General features: G+C 39.5%; 1 protein-coding gene across 1 annotated transcript in view; it reads right to left on the bottom strand.

Annotated features, from left to right (window-relative positions):
- bchs (WD repeat and FYVE domain containing 3 bchs) overlaps nt 1-19970 on the bottom strand; it is a 478767-nt gene that overhangs the window by 391010 nt on the left and 67787 nt on the right. Inside the window, exons 11-13 of the mRNA XM_067152491.2 lie at nt 14097-14264; nt 8346-8461; nt 748-987 (exon numbers count right to left, since the gene is read on the bottom strand). Of these exons, the coding sequence (XP_067008592.2) occupies nt 748-987; nt 8346-8461; nt 14097-14264 (524 nt within the window). The remainder of the gene's footprint in view (nt 1-747; nt 988-8345; nt 8462-14096; nt 14265-19970) is intronic.

The following is a 19970-nucleotide window of genomic DNA, read 5'->3' as shown; positions in this document are numbered from 1 at the left end:
AGTTTTCTGCAGGATTATTATAAATAAAAAAATACATGTCCAAAATCATCCTGTATGTCCAATTTTCTCCCCTTTTTACATAACAGAGATCTTTAACATTTAATGTCATTCCCATATTCCTACTAAGGAAGGTAAAAAGGCCCTCTCTGACCACTGTTTTCAATATTCTTACAGCCCTGACCATGTTTGTCAAAAAGATATTAAGGAGGACTCTTAACTATAAGCCTAATGTTTACATGCATTATTAGTCCATCTGGTGACCATGATTGTTAAAGTATCATGTCTTTATGGTCTGACAAAGTGGTTAGCTGATTTGAGTCCTACTAGTGAGAAAAAAATTCCCACCATCAGAATGTTTGATGGCAGGGTAGAGAGATCATCCATGGGCATCAACTAGAAAGATCTTCATCAGGCCTCCACAGAGGCCACATGACATCACATACATTATCAAATGACGACAAAGTTAAGTGACAAACTAATATATAAAATCAAAACAAAAAAGTTTCCAACAGCATGAGGATTAACATGCAAACTAACAGAGTAAATCACACAACTGTTTTCACATATTTAATAAGCATGATGCCTTTTACTTGATCTGAAATCTTAACCCAGTACATTCACATTTATAGTAAACATCAAAACTACCCTGATTTAGCACAAATGCTCATATTCTAGAATTAAGCCAGTGAAGTTCCCAAGATGAACATGGATGGACATTGTTAATGTAATTTCGAAGACTAGACTCACCTCATTATGAAAAAATTTAGCATTTGCAGGTTCAAAGCGCATAGCTACAGTGACTGTGTTGAACACCATATGCAGGAGCTGAAGAACTTGAGCACGAGGAATTTCATCCCAGGGAGGTGATGGTTGCTCTGAGAGACAACCCTCCATGGAAACCAGCACGCTCATAACGTACACAAATCCCCCGACCTTGCGAAACACAGTCCTCGTGCGATGGCTTTCTCGCAGGCACATCAACAAGGACTGCAATGTTAAAGAGTGTTCAATTTTATTTATAGTGCAAGGAAAATGGTTTTAAACATTGAGAAAAGAAACATGTCTCCTGAAATAATATTATAATACAAACACAGAAAGAAGAAATCACAGGGACAGCAATAATGAGCAAGGAGTAAAAAAGGTTTTAGGTAGTAGCAAAGTTCTACATTCTCCTTTATCTTACACAATTACCGACTACGACAATACTTTCTTGCAGTATGAATGCCAACACTTCCTTGTTCACATATAGTGACATACTTTTTTCATTGCTATTCTAGTTTTCTGCATTTAGTCAACAAGTATTTGTGATTAACTACGATGAATCCCATGCCAATCTATTTGCAGATAGCACAGTGGCTTCATCTATTTGTATTTCCATACCTCTTATCCTGATTACATACAGGGTCTAATAATGTCCGTCCTCATGCTTTCTTACTCTCTTGACTAATTACATTAGTCTCATAGTGAACTAGAGAACTACTATATTACAGAAAAGTAGGCACATACATAAAAACATTTAATAGGATAAACACATTGACAGATAATTATATTATCTACTGGAATCCCCTTCCCCTTTTGTGATTTGATGTTTATGCTTGTCACCTATTTCTGTTGCTTGCTCTTTCCACATTTCCCACATCGAGATGGCCCCTCAATGGGTGTTGATGCCCGTCATCCTCATGACGCTGGGAAGCAAAAACGAGCTCGTCAGGGGTTAATAATCGCGTGTGGCTCGAAAGAGGCCTAGTGCAAGTCTTTAGAGTTGACGCTGTATAGGCGACGTGCACATCTGTGAGGATATGGCACTACCTAAGATGAATTATAATGCCGAAGACTGTACAAACACCCAGCCCCCGAGCCACAGGAATTAACTAATGAAAGTTAACATCCCCAACCTGGCCAGGAATCGAATCTAGGACTCCCTGGACAAAAGACCAGCATGTTAATCATGTTAGAGTCTGGGAAAAGATGACGATAGAAGAACTGGGATTGATGAGGAGAGAGACTATCTATTTGAAGATGGTAGTGTGTGAAGAGATGTCCTTGTCCTTTTGTGTTTTCATGTTTGTACTGGTCTCCACTTTCTGTTGCTCCCTCTTTCTGCACTAACCTGTCTTTGTGAGTGTCTTTTTGTGTGTTCCGTTTCATGTTCCTCACATTCACTTCTTCTCACCATCCAACAAGCTTCAGACACTTGTTGGAAGGCCATCCTGAATTTTATATCACACGTTATATTTCACTTAATACATTGATGACAGGCCCCGAATGGAGGCTGCTACTCCATCTAGACCGGATAGTTCAAGCCTCCCAATAAAGAAATTACACTGCTGCACTCAAACTATTGTAACTTAAGAAGTATTCAAGATATCGACCACAAACTTGGAACATGAACTCACTAGGTTGCATTTTTCGCTAGTTGTTTTACGTCGCACCGACAGATAGGTCTTATGGCGACGATGGGACAGGAAAGGGCTAGGAGTGGGAAAGAAGCGGCCATGGCCTTAAATAAGGTACAGCCCCAGCATTTGCCTGGTGTGAAAATGGGAAACCACGGAAAACCATTTTCAGGGCTACCGACAGTGGGATTCGAACCTACTATCTCCCGAATACTGGATACTGGCCGCACTTAAGCGACTGCAGCTGTCGAGCTCGGTTCTAGGTTGCTTTGTAGTCTGCTAGTTGCTTTGTGTCGTACTGACACAGATAGGTCTTATGGCGACGATGGGACAGGAAATGGCTAGGAGTGGAAAGGATGCAGCCATGGCCTTAATTAAGGTACAGCCCCAGCATTTGCCTGGTGTGAAAATGGGAAACCACGGAAAACCATTTTCAGGGCTGCCGATAGTGGGGTTCGAACCTACTATCTCCCGAATACTGGATACTGGCCGCACTTAAGCGACTGCAGCTATCGAGCTCGGTGCTTTGTAGTCTGCAAGTTGTGATACCTTTCAAAGCAGTACCGTCTGTGGCTCCATTTTATAGTCTTTCCAAGCACAATGTAGTATGAAAGGCCTGTTTGTGCCATTTGTGTACTCATTGTCTTCAAGTATGCAAGGATTTCTCTTTACAGCTACTACCCATTTAGTGTTAACCATTAATCATCAATATCTAATTCACTGTCACTCGGTACCTAATACAACCGGTCTGTACATAAGCAGAAATCACAAATCTGATTAAGCAGCTCAAAAATAACAAACCAGCTGGTGAAGATACGATAACGGCCGAACTCAGGAAACATACAAGCCCCTTAATGATCAAGAACCTGTGTTAGATAATCCAAGAAATCTGGAACACTGGTAAGATTCCTGGCGATTGGAAGTTAGTGCTGATACATCCACTACATAAGAAAGGGAACACAACAGACATCAATAACTTCAGAGGCATCTCGCTACTTCAAGTAACATACAAGATCCTATCCATGGTACTGTTGTCAAGGTTAGAACAACTCAAACACCAAATCGGCGAATACCAGGCAGGCTTCCGGAAAGGACGATAGTGTGTGGAATAAATCTGGAATCTCAAGACAATACGGAAGGTCAGATCTGTCCAGAAGCAAGAAATACATAGCGGTGTTTGTAGACTTTCGGAAAGCATATGACTCAATTGATAGGCGCACACTGTATGGCATTCTTAAAGCAATGGGCACAGGTAAGAAGACATTACAACTAATAAAGGAGACCCTAACAAACACATACTCAACAGTTAAGTTCATGTGTGAGATATCTCAACCTTTTGAAATTAAGACAGGTGTAAGACACAGAGTTAGCCTATCCCCACTTCTGTTGAATTGTTCCTGGACAAGATCATCGAAGAATGGGGAAAAGTATATGGAGAAAAAGGCATTAAGGATCAAGTAAGGACAGGCTACAAGAAAGAAAACATCGCTATCAACTGCTTAGCATTTGCTGATGATCTTGTGCTGCTGTCAGAAACCATCGATTATGCTATAATGCAAATTCACACTTTGGAAGAGATAGCAGTCAAAACTGGCCTGCAGATATTGTTTGAAAAGACCCACTTCATGACCAACACTAAATAAGCCTCAAGATACTTAATGATATCAAAGGAGTATAAGATAAATAAAGTTATTAAATTCAAGTACCTTGGTGAGATACTACAGCCTAACGGGCTCAATAAAGAAGGAAACCACGAGAGAGCCAGAAAAATGGAGCTTGCATTCCACCCTACGAAAAACACAACAAGAAAGGAATTTCTATTAGGATTAAACCACAACACTATCAGACAGTAATCCAAACAGAGTGCCTGTATGCTTCAGAATGCCTAGGATTAACAACCAGAAAAGACATTGAAGAAATCGAGAAGGAGAGGGATTTTAACACAAATTCTTGGACCAAGAAAAAAAAAAGTGCTAACACATACCAATTATGCAGTAACAAAGAAGTACTATCTGCGCACCTTTTCTGGATAGATTTACACCCTAGTGCTGAATTGGTCGACCTCGGCAATCTTCGAGATTCGTACTGGCAACTTTTGAAACACAAACTATGAATCGTTTATGCATCGCTGTGCGACATCTGGCGTACACTTTACGTACTAGTACTGTTGTTATTTACACAGCAAAGCCAAACTATAGAATTCACTCTAGGAATAAGATTCGCATCAAGAAATGTTATATAATGTGTGTGCGACACAGTTGTTGGCTTAAGATAACAAAGGTTTAGCAAAATTCATATCGATCGATCATATTATCGATTCAATTCAGATTTCATTTCCATTCAGTTGGCAGTACTACTGGAACCGGAATTGCTCCCTCCTTACTCCTCAAACCCGTACACAGATCTATCGATAAAAAGTGCGCAAATAGTATGTAAAACATGCAGTAGGATTTCAGATACAATATGCAAATGAAGGGTTAAATTCTTTGGACATATTTCAAGAATGCCTGACGACAGACTCATTACATTTTTTTTAACCATTTCAATAAACCCAATAGGGAAGGGAACTCTTATGACAAATGGTTTGTGAACACCAAGAAGGATCTGCAAGAAATGAACATCATGGATCAAGACATCCACAACACCGCGTTCAGAAACAAAATACACTTATGAGGGATTCCTAGAGCCAGAAATAGCAACCAAGAGGAAACAACACTAGAGACTGCTGAAAAGAAAGAAGCTGTAAGCAAGAGAATGAAGGAATACTGGTGCCAAAGAAAACTAAAATAATGAAGAGTTATTTACAGTATGTGGTCCACAGTGGCCAAAATCAATTATGAATGAAATGGAAGCATGTGGAACTAAATGAGGTCACAGAGCTAGTTGCAAATAAAGGATCTTGGAGGTGCAGATAGAATGCTCAAAGGAAATAAGTCCATAAGGAAGATGTATGTATACACATATATGGAAGCATGTAAAAACGAGTTAAGAACAATGGCAGAGAACAAAAATAAATTTGAATTTATATTAAAATGACACAGAGAACCTGCATACCTTCTATTTTGGAGCGAGCGCCTTGATCACTCTACTACGACAATACTTTCCAAAACGCTGCCTTACGTGACAGCTTATAACTACCATAAAAAAATTTTAACGTTAAAATCTCTAAATTTTAAGCCCAATTAGGTATTGATTTTGAACCTCACAGATTAACCTCACGAAAGTTTGACATACTACTTTGTTGTACATAACTCTACAGACTCCTCTTATTAGGCTTGTTGAAGATTATCAGTAAATGCAAGCTCAGGAAAATATGACATACACCTGATGATAGATAACACCTCAGTCAAAAGCGAGAAATCTCTGAAAATCAGTCTAGCCAACCCCAAATATCGGTGTCTAGCTCTAGGTAGCTACCTAGTGCTTACACAATCAATCAATACTGATCTGCATTTAGGGCAGTCGCCCAGGTGGCAGATTCCCTATCTGTTGCTTTCCTAGCCTTTTCCTAAATGATTTCAAAGAAATTGGAAATTTATTAACCATCTCCCTTGGTAAGTTATTCCAATCCCTAACTCCCCTTCCTATAAATGAATATTTGCCCCAGTTTGTCCTCTTGAATTCCAACTTTATCTTCATATTGTGATCTTTCCTACTTTTATAAACGCCATTCAAACCTATTCGTCTACTAATGTCATTCCACGCCATCTCTCCGCTGACAGCTCGGAACATACCACTTAGTCGACTAGCTCTTCTTCTTTCTCTCAATTCTTCCCAACCCAAACATTGCAACATTTTTGTAACGCTACTCTTTTGTCGGAAATCACCCAGAACAAATCGAGCTGCTTTTCTTTGGATTTTTTCCAGTTCTTGAATCAGGTAATCCTGGTGAGGGTCCCATACACTGGAACCATACTCTAGTTGGGGTCTTACCAGAGACTTATATGCACTCTCCTTTACATCCTTACTACAACCCCTAAACACCCTCATAACCATGTGCAGAGATCGGTACCCTTTATTTACAATCCCATTTATGTGATTACCCCAGTGAAGATCTTTCCTTATATTAACACCTAGATACTTACAATGATCCCCAAAAGGAACTTTCACCCCATCAACGCAGTAATTAAAACTGAGAGGACTTTTCCTATTTGTGAAATTCACAACCTGACTTTTAGCCCCGTTTATCAACATACCATTGCCTGCTGTCCATCTCACAACATTTTCGAGGTCACGTTGCAGTTGCTCACAATCTTGTAACTTATTTATCACTCTATAGAGAATAACATCATCCACAAAAAGCCTTACCTCCGATTCCACTCCTTTACTCATATCATTTATATATATAAGAAAACATAAAGGTCCGATAACACTGCCCTGAGGAACTCCCCTCTCAACTATTACAGGGTCAGACAAAGCTTCACCTACTCTAACTCTCTGAGATCTATTTTCTAGAAATATAGCAACCCAGTCAGTCACTCTTTTGTCTAGTCCAATTGCACTCATTTTTGCCAGTAGTCTCCCATGATCCACCCTATCAAATGCTTTAGACATGTCAATCGCGATACAGTCCATTTGACCTCCAGAATCCAAGATATCTGCTATATCTTGCTGGAATCCTACAAGTTGAGCTTCAGTGGAATAACCTTTCCTAAAACCAAATTGCCTTCTATCGAAACCAGTTATTAATTTCACAAACATGTCTAATATAATCAGAAAGAATGCCTTCCCAAAGCTTACATACAATGCATGTCAAACTTACTGGCCTGTAATTTTCAGCTTTATGTCTATCACCCTTTCCTTTATACACAGGGGCTACTATAGCAACTCTCCATTCATCTGGTATAGCTCCTTCGACCAAACAATAATCAAATAAGTACTTCAGATATGGTACTATATTCCAACCCATTGTCTTTAGTATATCCCCATAAATCTGATCAATTCCAGCCGCTTTTCTAGTTTTCAACTTTTGTATCTTATTGTAAATGTCATTGTTGTAAATTTTATTACTTCTTTGGCCTTAGTCTCTTCCTCTATCTCGACATTATCCTTGTAACCAACAATCTTTACATACTGCTGACTGAATACTTCTGCCTTTTGAAGATCCTCACATACACACTCCCCTTGTTCATTAATTATTCCTGGAATGTCCTTCTTGGAACCTGTTTCTGCCTTAAAATACCTATACATACCCTTCCATTTTTCACTCAAAATTTTTATGACTGCCAATTATGCTTGCCATCATGTTATCCTTAGCTGCCTTCTTTGCTAGATTCAATTTTCTAGTAAGTTCCTTCAATTTCTCCTTACTTCCACAGCCATTTCTGACTATTTCTTTCCAGTCTGCACCTCCTTCTTAGTCTCTTTATTTCTCTATTATAATAAGGTGGGTCTTTACCATTCCTTACCACCCTTAAAGGTACAAACCTGTTTTCGCATTCCTCAACAATTTCTTTAAACCCATCCCAGAAGTGGCAGCACCAGTACCAGCTGATTTATACCCACGGGTAGTTTACCTCCCGTTTAGCTGCCATCTAATTTACCAGCAGATGGTTGGACCAGCTCATAAATCGAGTCTCTTTCCATAAATGAGAGAAATATGGTTTAGGCAACAACAATCTCTTTTGATATTACTATGACAAGCCTGAAATGGTAATAAATGAACCAGGGTTCAACATTTTCAGGGCCATTTTTTTTTTCCTTGAACATACAGCACATATTTCAGTAAATTTGTTGATTCTATCAGTTATTATTTCTTAACTATCTAAAAGTTTCGGATAACAAATTTTTGGACATAATAACATTCTTCCAAAAATTAATGTCAACAAAACCTACTGCACTAAATATTTTAGAATTCTTGAAAGGCAACAAAGAAACAATCTGCTTAAAATTTTCTTAAATACAGGAAGTTAAACTATAATGAATATTTGTTTGAGGCAATTAACTTACCTTCAGGATATGAGTTTTAAGTTGAAGAGCAGATGAAGGAGCTGAATGCATCATACCAAGCAGAGTTCCCATATCATCATCTCCAGAAGTACTAAGCACCAACTCACGAACCATGCCTGCATAAAGTATATACCCTATTTAGTTTCTAAGTGATCCAATTATTTATTAAGTACAATGAAAAACCTAACTGACAAACACTATGTTATATTAACCCCTCAGCACCGACCTCTATACGTGGTATAGACCCATACATGGTTTCACATTTACGGCTATAGCGCAAAGAGTTTTGGAGTTACTGATATGCAAATTGTTTTGTTTCCAAGAAGACAGTTTCGGGTTTATCAGTGTTGTAAATAAGAATTGAAAAATCGTTATAATGTAGTTGTTTTTGCAAGGATAATTATTTGTCAAATAAGTCTGAGCACTAATCTCTTGCTTTTTTTAAAGTCTGTTTGCTTCATTCTTTCCCACAGAATAAAATAAAGAAAATGATCTGAGAAGTTTGTCGTTTCGTGTGATGTTCTTTGCTCTATTTGTACATTGGGAGTGCGGTTTATTTATTATATTTGTCTTTATTTCTCAGCTTGTAATATTTTCGTAACTCTCCACGAGCGCTCTGTGTAGGCATCAGTTAGAGCTGCTTTCTGTCATACTATACGAGAACCAGTTGTTCATGGTATATATCTCGTTTGAAAGGCGTTGTCTTGACCTTTTATCTGAAATATGAAGCGAGTTGGTTTGTTTTGTCATAAATGTTATTCCCCTCATTCAGTTTCGTCCTGTTGCTTTCGGTCTCGCTGCAGCTTCACCAGTCCGTGTGACGCGACGCGCTCAGCCGTGGTTTGACTGACAGTAATGTGCTTGAAATATTGTATAATTCAGATGAAAGTTTAGTCGGAAGTAGTAGTGACAGTATAAGCAGCAGTGATAATGAAATAGATGATGTAGCAGTGGTAAATGATGAGGTGGAAACAGTACTTGGAAATTTCGTGTAAGAGACTATAAATAATTATACAGGTCAAAGAGAAGTTTTCAACGGTGAATTCTGATTACTCTAATAATATTCACACAGGTCACAGAGACAAATATCGAGCAATTACCTTATCGGGTTCAGCTGGTGAAAGGTTTGTTTACAAAATACGCTCGGGAGGGAGGGGACCGAAATATTCAAGGCCGGCGCGCATCAGATAATACAGTTCCAAGGTTGCAGGAAAGACATTTTATCAGGAAATTAGCACCCAAGAGTTGGAAATCCAAACCTCAGAGACATTGTATCCTGTGTTCAAAACACGGCGGAAAGAAGACGTCAGTATACTGCTGCCAGGAGTGTGACTTGAGTCCCTGTCTCAAAGAGTGCTTCGAACTCTATCACATGGAACTAAATTACGAAGGAAATGTGAAACAATTATGTAATTATCTGCATGTACATAGTTCTGTCATAAGGAATTCCAAATTTCGTGAAAATCGGGCTACTCTTATACTTGTAGTAACGCTTTAAGTGAATCGATGTATTTCAGTCGCGCGTAGTTGAAATCTCATCCGGCCGCGGGGTACGAAGCTATTTAAATGGCTGCGACGCTGAGGGGTTAACCTTGATTTAGGATACAAAATGGAAAATTCTCTTATGAACTTTAAATGGGATTTGATAATATTTTACATTAAAACGCATCAGAAAAGAAAAAATTCCCCAGGCATACCTGATAACACCACAGTATTTGATTAACAGAATCATACAAGTATTCTAAATTTCTCATGCACTTCAAAAGTTAAAAGGATGGATGAAACGTGTGTCAGTGGTACAAATGGGGTTTTAATTCAGAATCAAATACAGTAAAATTTCGATAATTCAAAGTGATTGGCACCAAAAAAATTGGACTTCGGATTACGTAACTTCGAATTAAACGAATTTCTGCGTAGCAAACAAATTACTGAAAATATGTAAGTTAGTGATGTATTTGCGACTTGATCCAGGATACCTCCAATCCTCAAGACGAATAGAGCAGAAATTGTAAGAAAGATAATAATTCCCTTTTTTTTTTCCAGTCTAGAATAAAACAAGAATAAAAGGAAGTTGAAAAAATTAGGTATACAGTACAGAGACTTACATTATATTTGCTAGTTGCTTTACGTCGCACCGACACAGATAGGTCTTATGGCGACGATGGGACAGGGAGGGGCTAGGAGTGGGAAGGAAGCGGCCGTGGCCTTAATTAAGGTACAGCCCCAGCATTTGCCTGGTGTGAAAATGGGAAACCACGGAAAACCATCTTCAGGGCTGCTGACAATGGGGTTCGAACCCACTATCTCCCGAATACTGACTTACATTATAATAAAGAAGTCCAGGGTTCACCAGTCTTAAAATAGACTAGCCCACTCTCCCTGAATGTTTAGAACACACCTATCCATTATTTTGATTATTTTTCTTGTAAATAAGAAACAATAAACTGAAGCAACAAAACTACTGTCAATCACTTGCTATCGGCAGAAAGAATGTGTGATTGTAGCGAATTCCATTAGACAACTGAAAACAATTCACAGGCAGTGTCTACAATCATGAAAACAATACAGTAATAAAATGCAGGTGCAGCAAGAACTTTAAAATTGACGAGTTATGCACGGTTGATAGGCTAGAAATTAGTTAAGTGTGCCCCCAAATAGTCGCCGGCGGGCACATCAGAAGAGACTCCAGTTCAGATGTTTTGTCTGCTTGAGATTCCGTCATAAACAAATTTACACTCTATGAAACTTGAACAAAGATAACTCCGCGACCGTACTGTACGTGTACCTCATGACAATAATAAGCCTCGTTGACAATGCGATAAAGTAACAAAGAAGCAGCAATGTAAGCTTCAATTCCTGAAAAACTGAAGTAGGGTGTACCTGACAATGAGGGATACGAGACAGTCGCTCATTGCTGTTAATTGTCGTCTGCATTGACTTTGTTACTTACCGATTACAGTACTGATTTTGAATTACATAGTTTAGGCGCCTACGAGAACTTCGAATTACATATTAACTGCATTTCAAGTTAACCAATTGAAATAACACACGACGGCCTGTATTTTGGGGAAAGGCATTTTATTTACTTTGAATAACCAACTTTGTGTTAAAGAGTTTCCACTGTAGTTGAAAGGCCTTGGCACACAGAATGCGGGCTGCGGCCTCGGGCAGGACGTCATGAAACCCAATGCGGTCTGCGATCCGGAGATGTCACACACATTGCAGCATGCTAGAGCATGCGGACAGCTAGAAAGGCCACCTGCGTTTTGTCAGCAGAAGAGAAACATATTCAAATATGTGGTGTTCTTCTGATGAAGAGGAAATATTAGCATTATTTGTCCTTATGAGGAATAAGAAGCGGAAATGGATTCACGAAATAAATTTGCAACGAGAACAATTAGGCGAATATCACAGATTATGTCGAGAATTAGGGAGTTTTGAAGATAGATTTTTTACTTACTTTCGAATGTCTCGTGAGTGTTTCGAAATGTTATATAATTTACTGGAACCGACTATAAAGAAATTCACAACAAACTGGAGGAGGCCTATTCCTACAAGAGAAAGGCTGGCAATTTGTTTAACTAAGTTATTTAAAATAATTAGAATATACCTTATGAACAAAATTTATTATAAATTGTTAATGATATAAATTACAAATATTTTGTCTCATGTCACAAAATGGAATGTTTAGATTGGCAAGCTAACAAAGCTGACGTGAAATAAGAGGGTTTGTAGTTTATTGCTGAGCAAAAAAAAAATTAGGTCCACCTTCGTATATGTCTCTTGTATTTAGATTTCCAATTGTTGTTGATGTAGGAGGATCAGCTTCCTGCGGTTGAAATTGTTCCGTACAAACAGGTTGTTCTGTAGCCGCAGAAATGCTCTGACCATTGGAGAACCTACCAATCGTTGAACTGATATCTCTGCTGCTGCTGCTGTAATCACGATATAATCTTTCATCTGAGCCCAGTGAACTCCAACAGGAAGTACTTGAAGAATATGAATAATGTTCATCGATTTCTTCCAGTTCAGCTTTACCAAACAGCTCAGCTAACTGTATTTTCAGTTTTACCTGTCTCCTCAGCGAAAAACGTTTAAATGTTGCAGCGTAGCTCATGAAAAGATGATCTATTTCGTCAGGTTGACGTTTTGAGGCGTTTTTCGTATCAAAATAATTTATTAGTTGTTTGATGTCTTCACTCTGCTGTTTAAGAATTTTTCTTCCTGTTTGGGGGTTGCGGCATTTGTGTGGAGAGTGATTGCTGTTCTTCAGTCACAGGAACACTACTCCCTGAAGGGGCTGCACTATTCGTTTGGGAAACTTCCATAGCCTCGGTTTCGAGTTGGGCGCTCAACTGTCTCAACAATTATAGAGGAAGTCTGCAAAGAAATTTGGAATGTACTGCAGCCCTTATACCTACCTACGCCAACCGCCGAAACGTGGAAACGAGCTGAGACCGGATTTCGAGAAATGAACTTCCCCAACTGTGTAGGGAGCATCGACGGGAAACATGTAAAAATAAAATGTCCACCCAACAGCGGTTCAAATTACTTCTGCTATAAACAATATTTTCCCGTAGTTCTTCTGGCTATAGTTGACCCCTAGTAGTGGATATTGGCAGCTACGGGAGGCTGAGTGACCATGGTATATTTGAAAAATCCTTTTACTGTGATTTCCTTGTTGGAAAAACAATTCTGCCTGCAAAGCCTCTACCAGGGATGAACTTACCAGTCCCTCACGTATTAGTTGGAGATGAAGAGTTTGGATTACACAAATTCTTAATGCGCCCCTTAGACTGCTGCTCACAACGACCCACATAAAAAACAATTCAACCGACGACTCTCTAGGGCTCGACGAGTTGTGGAAAACGGTTTTGGTATATTAGTTCAAAAATGGCGTATCTTTCACAGACCTATAGAAACTGACGTCGGCACAGCGGTGCTCATTGTCCAAGCCTGTTGTTGTCTACATAATTACATTACTATAAATAAGACTTGCGACGTAACCGCTGAAGTACAAAATCAAGAGGAAAACGGACAACCACATGCTTTACTTCCTCAAACACCAAGTAACCGTAGAGCAAACAACGTTGCCCGGGAAGTTCGCCAGTACTTCGTAAACTATTTCATCAACAATTGAAAGACACTTGAACTGTTGTAAACAATAATGAAAGGAACAATATTTTTTAAATGATTTGTCCAAAGGGTTCGCTTTTAGATAACCTGACAAAACATTGCACATCTATCCAGTCTAAATTAAGATGTACTTATAGTTAAAATAATTACATTATTAGTAATTATTTGGTAGAATAATTTACGTACAATGATAATTAAACAAGTTGTGAAAATTTAAAGTTGTCGCACTTAAACCGTCCGAGTTTAATGCACGTCCTATCTCCCTCCACTTTTCTGTATTGTTGTCGGCGTTTTTGTACTCAACATATCCTCGCTCATATAAAAATGGGTATTTTTTCACCTCTTCGATAAGTCCTTCAGTGTCCATTTCAAGAAAGAACGCATACACTATGCGGGCAACAGACTCGAAACACAACTGATCGCAGCCCGTTACGCCCTGGATGAGATCGTTGTCGCAGACCGGAGTGTGTGTGACAGAGATGATACAATATTACGAAACTCTGTTTGGCGTCCAGCCCGCTGCGGGCAGAGTTCGCAGAACGTGGTCGCAGCCCGCATTCTGTGTGCCAAGGCCTTAAATCAGAAAAGCAAGTAACTCACTGGTGTTATACTTACCAAGAGCTTGTTGTCTACATTCTGGATAAGGCACAAGATTGTGAGCACAGCGTGCTCCACCACACTCTCGAAAAACTCCTGCATTGGCCGCATTACCACTGAGCAGTAGTGTAAGTGCTTCCATGACTAACTCACCAAGGCACTCATTCATGGCAGGGATCTCATATTCTACAAAAGTGAGTAATACAAGTAAGTTTCATTTCAATCACAACAGACATTAAACTGGTGATGAAAAAGAAATAAAGGAAAAAATGACCCAGAAAAATTGCACATTATGGAGAAATAGATAATGATACTTCTCAATCAGTAAGATGAGATGAAAACACAAAAGAATAAAATAAACTATAGCCACAGTAAAGCATCTGACATTCACAAAATCAATTAATCTCTTCTGCTGAAGGCATTTAATGGTCTCATTTTACCTTCTTACCCCCAGTCCTTGCTAACAGACACAGCATGACCTTCAATACAGCCAAGTTATTTACAGAATTTTCTTGATCTTCCATCAGTTCTGCCAACCTCCCTTATGCAGCTCTGCAGCTAGTGTAGTCTCCCAAGAGCATGTTTATTACTGTATTCATTTCAACAACAATCACAGAGACTGGTTTTCTAACACATCATCTCATTTTCACTTCCCACTTCACTCATATAAACAATTTATTTCTCTCATAAAAAATTCCTCACCATATTATATATTTACAGTGAGTTATATTTCTGTCTGTGATAATTTTATAGTGTGTGTTGTGGTTGTAACGGATTATACTTGTCGTGGAAATAACAGCTGATGAGTACTGCATAGTGATTTATGATTTAGCGTGACTGATCAGCTCATAGTTCAACATAATTATTTCTGATGCTAGCCAAGGGTGCACCATCAAGTAAATAGATCAATTCTGTGCAAATATATCTACAAACCGTAGAACCAATATCCACATAACCTGAAGTGATATATCAGCACAAGATTATAATACCTGAATTTTAGATCCTAGTATACACAGTAATGTGGCAACTCCATTGCCCAGTGGTTTGTGACAGTACAGTTAGCCATCCTAGAGCTCGTAACTTTTCCTTTCTTCATGTCTCTGCGGCCTCACATTCAAGGCTGACAATGACTAACCTACTTATGCTAGTCTCCTTTAATCTTTCCTGTTAAACCTTTTTTTGGAAGACTTCTCATTCTTCAAGTTCTGATATTACTAGAGTAATCGAGGTTTAGAGATGTCTGTTCCATCCTTGCCTGGAGCAACTGACAATCACTCTGTAAAAATCATCAATGCTCTTGAATAATATTCAGAGCGCCCCACTCACAAGACTCTCAGTCTTCAACCCTAGTAAATCCCTTACTATACTGCTAATAATAAGAGATGGCTTGTGACATTTCGTAGAGGCAGGTCCGTTTACTGCCTGCCGAGGCGGGATAAAGGGAGTGGCTGTGTGGTTGCCATGGAAACGAGGGTGGGGCGACTGCGGTTGCCATGGAGATAAAACTTCTGGGGGGCTCGTCTTGCTGGGAGTTGCCAAACCTCTCACTTCACTTGTGAGCTAGATCTTGTTGCAAGCAGTTCAGTGTGAGTGGCCGTTAGTAAGTTTCTAATTGTATTTTAAATACTATTTACGTACGTACGCACGTGCAATCATTGTATTTATATTTTGAGTACGATGAATACTCCTCGAGGGAGAGGGAGGCCCAGGACTCGTCCACCTCGTGAAAAAAATACCGCCGGCCATGGTGTGACAATTCATCACCAAGGAAGAGAAATGATATGTGCTGCAAGAGAATTCTTTGAAGACGAGGCTACGAGTTTATCGGAAAGGAATGTTCCCTTAATTCCATTCCAGAGCAAAATTTGTTCTATTTGCGACCAGTTCCATTACAGTGGAAAACAAGAATGTGAAGAAAGACCAGTTCGTGTCTCATTTGCGATCACTGTAAAATTTTCAGCAGCCCGTCAGGGTTTCCCAACTTTAACGCAGCAAGGGGACTGCTAATTAAGGCGTAGCTTTATATAATGGATACTCTTACAGAAATTTACGGAAAAGTGAGGATGTTTGGTGACAAGGGTTTGTTTTACCGCTGGATTTACGTCGCAGCGACACAGATAGGTCTTACGGCGGCAATGGGATAGGAAAGGCCTTGGAGTGGGAAGGAAACGACCCTGGCTTGTTGTGTTTGTTGTGAAAATAGGAAACCACGGAAAACCATCTACAGGGCTACCGACAATGGGATTCGAACCCACTATTTTCCGAACGCAATATATTCTCTTCGCGCTATCATTATAGAATCGTCATTTTTTCAACTTATTGTAATCTAAACATTTTCTTAACATTAAGTTCTGGAATCTTGTACATCTAATCGAAGCGTACAGACAAAAATTATAATTTTATTTATATAGATGAAAGTAGACCGAGTGGCCGCGCGTTTTAACGCTCTGTGGTTATGGAGCCAAGCTCTGCATTCGGGAAACGCGTGGGTTCGAATCCCACCGTCGGCTCTTCTCAGAATAGTTTTCTGTGGCTTAATATCTTCACTTCCAGGCAAATGCCGGTACAGTTCCTATCCATAGGCACCCCTTACCCAATTTTATTCACCATAACACATTTCGTCTTCATTAGCTCCTCAACTGAGGTTGGTGCCAGGAAGGGCATCCGGCAGTAGAAACATGCTGTGTAAATTAATTAGGAAACCACGGAAAACCATCTTCAGGGCTGCCGACAGTGGGGTTCGAACCCACTATCTCCCGAATACTGAATACTGGCCGCACTTAAGCGAATGCAGCTATCCAGCTCGGTAAATAAAAGGTTTATTTGAGTCCTGTTTATTCCCTGTCAATCCCGATATAAACGCATCAGTCTCAAACGGTAAATATAAGTAATTTAATGACTTTCAACATACGATTCGTAAGATTCCCAGTTTCGCCAGTTACTTGAGGGATGTCTTCCTGTACTAATCCTTCAGTAAGGATTTCCCTCACAGCAACCTGACTGTTTGTATGTCACTGATAAGAACCTGATTGTATAAGAGTGATCGCAAATGGGACGATACTGCCTGGCCAGGCAGTCTACAACAGATCACAGTGGTCAGAATGACGGAGAGAACAAGTGAGCCAGAAGCGAGGGGTAAGAGCATGTACAGAAAGGAATGCTGGAATGTGGCAACATCGTGAAATGCCACGTGCAGTGCTCCTCCCTCCAACCTTACCTGTCAGACGCCATCTCTTCTTATTAGCAGTATAGTTCCAATACAATGGAAAACAATGACGCAGGTACCACTACCCCAGCAAGTATACAATCTTCCATCACCAATGGTGGCGCATTCATGCCTTTGAATTCTGGACAGCCTGAGCTCATCGTGCGGAGAAAGTCGGAGTTCTCCAATATTATCAACTCAAAATTTAAACCCAAACACAACATACACTTTGGGACAGTAAATATTCAAGCCCACTGTAAGACTGTACGCTCAACCAACTGATTGATGTCATCTACAAAATGCAAAATTTCATTGACAGCAGTTCCAGACACCAGACTCACTGAAAATGTGGCTTTGGAGTCAGAAGGTTATAGAATAATAGAATATTCTTTTATTTTTATTTGCTTTGCATTGCACCGACACAGATAGGTCATGTGGCAACAATGGAATAGGAAAGAGTTAGGAGTGGAAAGGAAGCAGCCATGGCCTTAATTAACGTACAGCCCCAGCATTTGCCTGGTGCAAAAATGGGTAACCATGGAAAGCCATCTTCAGGGCTGCTGACATTGAGGTTCAAATCCACTATCTTCTGAATGCAAGCTCACAACTGCGCAACTCTAACCACACAGCCAACTTGCTTGGAATAGATAATAGAGTCCACCTGATTCAAATGTAATTGAAACAGCTTTCGTAATATAACAAAACTTCATGGATTCCAACATCGGATTCACATCCCCTAGCGAACGTTTTTCAGCGCCTAGCTTCTTGATGCGGAAAGTATGGATACTCCTTCATAAATATACATGCTCCTATCAACGATGACAAAAAAGAGCCTTGAGAAAACCCTAATCTTCTGGCAGATGCTCCAAGACGAGATTGGGAAAAAGCCCGATCACCATGTCAAAATCCTCATAGCTGACTTCGATCCCCAACTGGGGGAAAAACTAAGATGCCACGACATAACAGTACCTTACTCAGCCCACAAATGCACCAACACTGACTGACTCAATGTCTAATAGATCTGTGCTGGCTGTACCATATGCGTATTGTGTCCACGGTCTTCCCTAGAGTGCTGAGATACCAGATCACCTAGCAATCAACAAACCCTGATGTTGGTTTATTTCAGATACATCATGTTGCAATCATTGCAAACCACAGGAAAGAGATCATGAATGTGAGAGTTCATAACAGCTGGAATACAGACTACAACCATTTCTTATAGGGCTACCCCGTAATGAAAAGTACCCTCTAAAGTAGGCCAACCAAGGACATCCTCAGTTCTTTTGTGAAAATAAAGAATGCATTACAAATGACATTTTGCAAAGATAAATGAGCGACAGGAACCAACTGAAGTCGGACAACCTTGAAGAAGCGACATCACCAGTGGCGGAGCACTGAATGCGACTATCAATGAGTGTGCCACAACTTGGAGGAAATGGAACTTGAGTAGGTGATAGAACGGTAATTTCACAACAGTGCGAAGGCAGTCGAGCAAGACAATCAGACATATAAAGAGCAATCGAACAAGATTTGAAAAATTGGATGAAGAATTCAGATTATACAACACTTCTTATGTCGTTTGTAGTGTTCCACAGAGGATGAGTGATGTACACCATATGACATTGAGTTCTAGTGCTTATATATCCATTTCTACGTACCACAAACGTTGGCAGTGTGCTGGAGCACATTCCGTAGTGCTTGTAGTTCATTAAAAACTACCAGATGGCAGCACATCATCGAAACCTAATTCGATACTTGATACTAAGTTGGTTACTACCGAGGCAGCTTCATTGCCGGATAGCTTGGTATGGACAACAAGCGACTGAATTGTACATGTGTGGTTGCTCGGCGTAATCATGGATTCAAGATGTCTAAACCAGCAAAAATTGGAGATTTTATTGAATAATCCCAGTTCAGACCTTGACACGCTGACTGTATTATACAGCAATCTCACTGATAACCAACAAGCAAGACTGAAAATTCCTGTGGCTAACGTCACTGTGGCGAGAGCTCTTACCAAGTTGGAAATTAAGTTCCTTTCACAAGGGATGACAAAATAACATTTTCAGGGCTAGGAAAAATTTGATCGTACTAAGTGGTAATAGCGAAAATTTGTGACGTAATAAGTGAGGTATTTTTATACAGATGTAAAATGATGAGAATCAGGACTCACAACTATTTCTTTATTTTCCACCTAGTCGATACAATGATTGCTTAAGGCAATTTAATGGTTAAAAGTGGTACATGTTTCGTATATTATCAACATCTTCAGCCAAATAATACTGTTTAGATGAAAAATACATAAATTGACAAAGTAATGTTTTACAGGAAGTGTCCTTAAAATTAACATAAGATTGACAACATTAAAACAAACGAGATGCTAAGCAGGAAAACGTGTTAGTGAGGGATGCACTAACAAAATTTCACTGTATTCCTCCTGTTACAGGAATGAAACAGGTTATTCAGTTCTTAATTAGTACAGGACATCTTTTTCAGGTACAGTATAATCTGTTATTAAATGTATTCTTTTTCAGGTATTTTCTGATTATATTTATTCTGAAATAGTTTCAACAGACGTCAGACATGTAAAGATATCCTACAATCGAACAAGACTAGAAAAATAGACTAGTCATAGATTAACAAAGTCAAAACTTGAAACAAATGGCTTCCAGCATAACAGTTGCCCA

Source organism: Anabrus simplex, chromosome 8, assembly GCF_040414725.1.
Source record: "Anabrus simplex isolate iqAnaSimp1 chromosome 8, ASM4041472v1, whole genome shotgun sequence".
Taxonomy (NCBI): Eukaryota; Metazoa; Arthropoda; class Insecta; order Orthoptera; family Tettigoniidae; genus Anabrus; species Anabrus simplex.
Note: the sequence above shows the minus strand (reverse complement) of the source record. Positions and strands in the feature narration are given on the sequence as shown.